The sequence below is a fragment of the Chelmon rostratus genome, chromosome 5 (genome assembly GCF_017976325.1).
Source record: "Chelmon rostratus isolate fCheRos1 chromosome 5, fCheRos1.pri, whole genome shotgun sequence".
In the NCBI taxonomy this organism is placed as follows: Eukaryota; Metazoa; Chordata; class Actinopteri; order Chaetodontiformes; family Chaetodontidae; genus Chelmon; species Chelmon rostratus.
Genome location: NC_055662.1, coordinates 1,508,141 through 1,515,807, shown reverse-complemented (window position 1 = coordinate 1,515,807; position 7,667 = coordinate 1,508,141). Strand labels below are relative to the sequence as shown.

At 39.0% G+C, this 7,667-nt stretch overlaps 1 protein-coding gene across 1 annotated transcript; it reads right to left on the bottom strand.

Moving 5' to 3' along the window:
- Positions 1 to 93: 93 nt before the first annotated feature.
- Positions 94 to 6,317, bottom strand: LOC121606120 (serine/threonine-protein phosphatase 6 catalytic subunit). The gene is made up of 7 exons (XM_041936287.1): positions 6,188 to 6,317; positions 4,152 to 4,247; positions 3,926 to 3,991; positions 3,678 to 3,819; positions 3,465 to 3,544; positions 2,080 to 2,289; positions 94 to 1,163 (listed from the first exon to the last, which is right to left on the bottom strand). The coding sequence occupies exons 1-7, from the start codon at positions 6,260 to 6,262 to the stop codon at positions 915 to 917; spliced, it is 918 nt and encodes a 305-aa protein (XP_041792221.1). The 5' UTR covers positions 6,263 to 6,317; the 3' UTR covers positions 94 to 914.
- Between the last annotated feature and the right edge of the window lie 1,350 nt (positions 6,318 to 7,667).

Below are 7,667 nucleotides of genomic sequence, written 5' to 3'. Positions count from 1 at the left end.
ACCTCCTTAACAATATGGACAGTAACTGGCCTAACAGCCTAATCATCATCTTTAGCAGCATTTAAATACAACCCGGATATAGATCATCTAGCAACATGATCTGATTGCAGTCCCATTAAATGCACCTTTTCTCATTATAGTTATGCCATGAACAGGCTGACGTTTGAAGATGTTATTTACGATCCAATATAATGAGGTATTGATTTTGATTAAGCATGTCGTCCTTTTCACCGGGTACTGATGTCTTACTTTTTTAAATGTTTTGATTTCTTTATTTAAAAACAGTATGGAGACACACAGAAAAATAATTACAAGATCTGATTCCAAATCTGGCAATTACAGTTTATATTTTAAGGTACCACAGGCTTAACAATACTGAAATTTCTAACAAGCGAGTATCATACATTTTTACAAATTAACTTTCAGGTTTACATCATACAAGATCACATAATAACAGTAAGTCCACGGACATTTGTCAGAATAGATGCAATTTTTTGCTTTTGTGCAGTGCTTCATTTTCTTACACCCAGCTGTAATACATTACTATAACAAAAAATAAAATAAAATGAAACATTGTAAATAACGCTGCACCTGCAATTTGCTCAGCAGAGTGAATTTCTATTGTAAAGTAAAATGGAGATTAATAAATATGAACATTTTAATCCTTCCTCCGAAGCATTTCAACAGCACGGAGATAATGCTGAGCCAACTAACTTTGCTGTAGCTAAATCTGCAGAATAATGGCATTAAATGCCAGAGTAGGAATAACAACTGACAACTGGCACCAAGAAATGCACTGTAAATACTCTAAATGTACTATACAAAATTAATATGGGTTCACAAGTGCTGATGCGCTCTTCGAGTCGGTATCCGTGCACTGAAGTAATGGCTGCGTTCTTTTCATTTAAATGTGCTTACAGGAAATACGGTGTTGTTGTTCGGGGTGGAATGACCCTTTCGGAGTCAGGCACTGCTCTGAAGAGCTTTGGCTCTCTTGTGTTGGCATCTTTGAAGACCATAATGGAGGCGATGTTGCCACAGCGATAGCAGTAGTTAGGAGCAGACCACACTGTGACCAGCTTCTCGTCGAACATGAACTTGTAGCCTTCATGGACAAGTTGATGTGCCCTGCAGATCAGCTTCAGGTTGTTGATGTGAACAAACTGCAGTTTTTTTTTTGAAAGACAGAGAGAAAAAATGTTAATGTTAAAAAACAAAAAACACAGCCAATGTGAATATTTCTTTGGTGACCCCAGAGGGCAGGCACAGGCCATCATCTGTATTTTGAATAACCAGAAAAATAAGGTGATATCAGTAAACAAGTGGAGTGTTTATGTCAAACTGGAATTTGTCAGATGAGGTGGAGTTTTATTTGTAAATTTAAAATAAAAAAACAAAACATTTTTACCAATAATTTAGCAGTACCATCAGGCCATGCTTGACACCAGATGGAAGAAGTACTCTATGATTGTTGGGCCAAGGCCAGACACTTCTGTTCTGTATGGAGTCTGAGAAATACTCTAACATTTAACACAAGCAACCACAAAGACTTACATGTACAGACTGATGAAATAAAACATCACATATACTGTCTTTGTACTGTTTTCAATTGAGGATTTTTCAGAAAGGATTAGCAAACTATCACATTCTGTTTCATTTATGTTTCACAGTGTTTTGGAACCAGGACTGTGGGCCTTTTTCACAGCAGACACTGTGATTTGCAATAGCAGGAAAAGTATAGGTGTTACGAATACCATCAATAATGGCTCTGTTCTATTCAAGTGTTCCAGTATGGCATGACAGTGTGACAATGAGCGGACATGAACAATACCACAACACAACACCACAACCACAACATATGTGTTTTCATTTTACTGATAACTGCATCTGAAGCGTCAGCGTCTGAGTGTATTCTTATGGGCTTTCTTCGAACACCACAAGCTGTCAGATTTAAACAATATGGCAACTGTGTTGGTAAAACTGTTGATGATCATGTAGGAACTTAACCTTAATGTACATGTGTACTCATTACAAGCCACTGAAAATATGTGTGAGCTGAAAAAAGTATAAGCAACCTACCTCATTAGTGACCTTTGCACCAAAGAGCCAGCCAGCTCCTCTGGGGCTGATGGCCCAAGTGTCTACATCTTCAGGGTCTGACCACACCAGATCACAAAATGCTCCTTTGTGGGGTATTTCCTGGTTCCGCTCAATGGTCCGAATTTGATCTAGAGTTTTTATGTCTGGGGAGAGGCCTCCGTGAACACACAAGATCTGCTCGTCCATCAGCTGGCAAAAAACACCCAGGAATTGCAAAGTTAGAACACGATCCATATATCATGAATGTGTGACCAAGGGTTGCAAGACCATACAAGTTTTATGTTACATAACATTAATAAAGGAATGTGGGATGTTCAAGTTTGAAAAGAAAAATGTGGTTTGCCATGTAAAAATAATTTGATATTTCTAAGAGGTAGTTGGAAAAGCATCAGCTATTTGGTTTAGTTTGACAGTACAGTGTCAACTGACAACAAAATATAGTGAAATTACAAATTTTGAGGGTTATAAGATATGTTATTAGATATGTTATAAGAGATATGGACAGATATATGAAACTCAATTCATGTTTAAGATCTAGGTTCAAGAGGGGAGTTACCAAAGTTAACTAAGAAAGACGCATTGAAATAAGCATTTACTGGTAATGCTGGCTAAATGGCATGAAACATTTTTAAAGCCATAGCTGATAGACCACCAACAGATTAGAAGAGTTTGGGAAACTGAGATCAGTGGTTATGTACTTCAGCTGAAAAGTGAGTTTTCATATTGAGATGAGTCATTTTTTCAGAGTATGTATATAAAATGCTGTGGCATGGTTCTGGGATGACTGAACACTGAAAATGTGGCAGTGGCATTACAAAGGAGTGACATGTGAAGGTTATGGAGATGGATCGATGAATACTCAAAATAGGCAAAATGGAGTGGGAATTATCTTGTGTATGCATTAATAAAGTAGTGTCTAGCCAAAGTTATGTTGTGATAAACTTCTTTTGTTTTGCTATCCAATTTATTTTCCATGTCAATCGAAAGATCTTAAAAAGCAAACCCAAGTCAAGTGTGTCCTCCCGTCTTTAGCGATGCATGACAGGTTTATTTACACACACAAGCAGAGTCTAAACCGGATGAAGTCTTTCTAATCTATAGAAAATATCAGCCTATGAGATAAGCATCATATTGTGTAATGCAGCTTTGAAGACAGGGGAAGGAAACAGCAATGAATCTATAACCTCACAGTGACCAAACACTGCTGTTCACTGTAGTTCAGCTACTCTCTACTCAGCAATAACTTCACATGAGCCTCAATCTAGGCTTTTAACACATGAGGAATCCATCAGGTCACATCATCAACCTTCTTGCATGAAAGAACAACAAATAAACACAAAGCACAGTCACACTTCAGTACTTACAGCAGCAACTGTTAACATATCAAACACTTTGGTGCAATAACGCCAAGCATTTGCATTCCCATACTTGGTCTGGCACTCATCTGTAACACAAAAAGCTCTCATTTACTTCAAACAGAAGAGAGTGATTATTGTTCAGTCAGAAGAAGTCAGATTTGCAACAATGCAGTTTGCAGGGAACCAAAAACTGATCATTTGCCATAAATTAAATCTCACCATAAAAGCCATAAACTTGGGTGATCTGTCTGCTCTCATGGTTTCCACGTAGAAGCGTGATGCGGTCGGGCCATTTGGCTTTCAGCACCAGCAGGTAGGTGAACGTCTCCAAACTGTAATACCCTCGGTCAACAAAGTCGCCCTACAGATGATGAGAAGGTTATTACCAACCCTGTGCTAAAACACAGTTAAAAAGAACACACTAAGATTTATGCCTCTCAAGTTCAAACTGATATCAATATACAAACCATAAATATGTAGTTGGTGTCTGGAACCTGGCCACCAGTTCGGAAGAGTTCACAAAGATCATAAAACTAAGACACAAAGAGATAAAACTATAGTGTAAGCGTTACACTTTATGTGTACAACAGACCAATATCAAAGAATACATGCATGCATCAGCTCTGCAATATGAGGGTAAACAAAGTGCTTCTGTGGTGCACTTGCTCTTCCTGTTTAATCACTGCTTTTCACCTGTCCATGTATGTCACCACATACTGTTACAGGAGTAGAAACTGGCTGAACGTTGGACTCCTCCAGCAGCAGGTCACACACATAGTCACATAACCTCTGTGTAGATAAAAACAGAACATACAGACATAAGTGATATGGGTCCATGTGAAAACATTCATGACAGAATGTTAAGTATGCAATGTTTTGCTCCAGATCTTCTACTTGTCAGGGAAAAGCCTCTGAGACACCATTTAGTTCATCAAGAGAAACTAAACCCTTCCAGTGGCATCTGCACGAATGAGATTGTTTAAACGTTTCCTCTCTATGGCAGGGTAACCTTCTACCTGTTCAATGACAATGACACACTGAGAAGTCAGAATAATGTTTTCAAATTAATATTGTAAAAAATAAATAAAATGAATAAAAGAAAAACTCTTCCAGAACGTGCAAACACAGCTGTGGTTTAGCTCAAACTCTGTGATGTGACTGGCACTGACAAACATGACCAAGCAGTGAGAGTGAAGACCTTTATTGAGGCCTAAAATGTTCCCAGGTAGCAGCTACTTTAATTGTCCACACTGTATTGGGTGGGTGACACAAATCATAATCAGGCCTTTGCAAGGCCTTTGGTCCAGCAGGGTGTTGATGGAAAGGCCTCAGGAGTATTTTCCTCAAAGCATACATACATGCATAATATACACAGCAACTATTATTTGCATATGACTAAGCGGCTGGGGATTATGCGTGGAAAAAAAAGGTTTTGGAAATATGACTCATGATATAGCCTATAAAGGTGTATGATTCAACTTCTTCCCATGATCTCATGCTAAAAAAAAAGCTGTACAACAAAACTGTAATAACGCATTGCAATACTTGTAAAATCACAATACTTAAGAATCGCGAAACATGTGGAATTGGCACCCACCTATCATTGTACTGAACCATACTGTCCCAGCCCTTCTGGCGATGATGGCTCAATGACAAACTGAAGCTAATTTTATAGAATAAACAAAGTCTAATCTTGGGAGTGCTGATGTGCCCAGCAAATTTCAAGAAGCATCCTGGACATGCTACTGGTCGTATTGTTGGCATCAACTGCTTGAGGGTGAGGGTGTACACATTCACAATGAGTGTACAGTGTGGGAATCACTGAATAACCCTACAATTTAGAGGACTAAATAAAATGATCAGATTAAGACAAACTTTGTTTAATCATCATAACTCTAACTGGTCAGTGGTTGGCACTGACTCTCACTGACAGCCTGAAAATTTCTGATTAACCGTATTGTGAGTACATCTGCATCTGCCTGAGCTACTTACAGTAAACATGGTGGCACACTAACTTCAATATTGTTTCATTGTTATCGTGTGTTGGCTAATATTAAATGTTGACTCTTGCTAGGTGAACACGGAGCACATGTCTCTTCAAAACCTGCCCAAATAAGAATATTCAGATCGGTATTGATGAGTCAATAATAAGGGAAGATTATTTCGTCCTAAAATAGCCGTACATTATTCCCACAACGTTCTGTGCTACTTACTTGAAGCAGCAATGTATGATAAGGAAGTAAATAATAGATACATCCCGAACGTGTAATAAAAATTAGTCCATGACCCCGCGGTCTACGTATGTCTTAGTCTTCCCAAACATAAGAAAACGGCGCATCATGCTGTCTGGGCTGTTTCGGTCCAGACCGGCAATAAACAATCACCTCATCATCATGACAGTCAGCATCATCAAGTTACTAGGGATAAGTGATCATTTTAACCTCAGCACATAATGGCATGCCAAAGAAGGTCATTCTCATTCATGTTTACATAACGTTTTATAGGATAGTCGGGCTTGTATTTAGCTATTGTCGATAAGATGAACAATTTATTTAAACGAGTAAGACTTCCTGGCCAAGAGATGAGGTTTGTGGGCTAACGTTACTAGCTAGCCGAAGCTAACATTAGCTAATTACGCTGTTACAACATAAAACAGCAGTAAGCTACAGGATACCATTATAAGCTCATCGCATATCCTTTTAAAAACATTTCCATCATGTCAAATTTACCTTGAGGTCATTCTCTGGAAGGTATTTACACTGCTTCGCAATCTCTGCATATTTATCTAAATCCAGAGGCGCCATTATACCAAGCTAGTCGTCATGCGCAACTTCCTGCAACACTTCAGCCTCCAATTCCATACCTTTACTCTCTACTGCCACCTATCGTTTGTATTCACGTATGGAAATAAGTAGCATTTTATGATTTTAACTTATTACTTATTGAAAACCAAGGTACAACATCAGACTGAAAAATAGAATCAACCCACAAATCAGGTGTCTGCCTTGCGTCCGAAATAATAAATACATGAATGTATGTTTGCTGGGAATTTTTAAGGTTCAGAGGTGTCATTACGCACTGTGACAACTGGAGGTGAATAGCTACGGTGGTCGGCAAGAGCAAACGCGCTGCAACAACCCAAAATATTTCCATTAGGACACGGTGCTGCCGCTTCAGAAACAAGAACTGCCGTTTTACCATTTGCAGCACGTTTCCGTTGGTATGGTTGTTCTAGATTTTGTATGTGCTTTGATTTGGCATCGTTTCTGAGGTTTGAGCATCGCTGCTAACGTGGGCTGTTGTTAAACGACTGCCTCTGTCGGCCACCGTTCATAACCATTCCTGGACAGGCACAACAGAGCTATTTTTTCACAAGCGTCAAGGCAAACACAGACTATTACTTCCGTTGACAACCTTCAAAATGAAAGTTTCAAAACAGAAGTGCAGTTATGCAATGCTACGTGCTTAAATATGTTTTAATTTACAGAGACGGTGTTGCAAGTGTTCAGTCCAGTCCTCGTGGCTAAAGTAAAAATATTGAAAAACTTCTTTCTTAAACAAAGTTTAAAAAAAAAACAGAGTCACAAAGGTTCTGCTGTGTCACTGAAAAGATTAAATAAGTAACAAGGCTTGATAAGACCGGCTCTCGTTCACAGCTGACTTTTTTTTTGTCTTATCTAACTGAGCCATCAATGAGAAATGTTTTAATGACTCAGGTATAGTTTCACACAGATTCTGGTGTGAAACCATAAGCAGTCTAGTCTGTGTGTTGCAAGCGTAGAGGTAGACGATGGTATTTTCACGAAAAGCATTAATAATACGAGACGCCATGATTGTGCATTTCCCTACATGCAGCAGAGCATACCTGGGCTATCAGGTGTAAATACCTGACAGTGCCACGCTGCCAAATTGTTCTCTACAGGTACACTACCTTTATAAAATAGCTGTGTTGCTCAGTTCATGAATGAATTGAGTTATGGTTTCATTTTCAGTTGTTCAGTTCTCAGACTGAGAACATTCGATAATTCGCACCATACTGTAAATATCGTGTCTCGATAGGGCGTTCCAACGACTAGCCAAAGAGCGAGTGAAGGAGCGCCCATAAGCGCTCTTGCCATTGGTTAATAAGCACGTCAATCTCGGGTGGCTCGTGTTAGGTTGCAGAGCAGGTGAAGTGTTGACTGTGGCTCATAAGGCAACAAACAGCAG

Excerpts from the sequence above, each read along its gene's own strand:
- LOC121606120 (XM_041936287.1), bottom strand. The coding sequence starts at position 6,262 with ATGGCGCCTCTGGATTTAGATAAATATGCAGAGATTGCGAAGCAGTGT. Across the intron at positions 4,248-6,187 it reads TTCCAGAGAATGACCTCAAG|AGGTTATGTGACTATGTGTG; the intron begins GTAAATTTGACA and ends TTATCTACACAG. Across the intron at positions 3,992-4,151 it reads GTGGTGACATACATGGACAG|TTTTATGATCTTTGTGAACT; the intron begins GTGAAAAGCAGT and ends TTTGTGTCTTAG.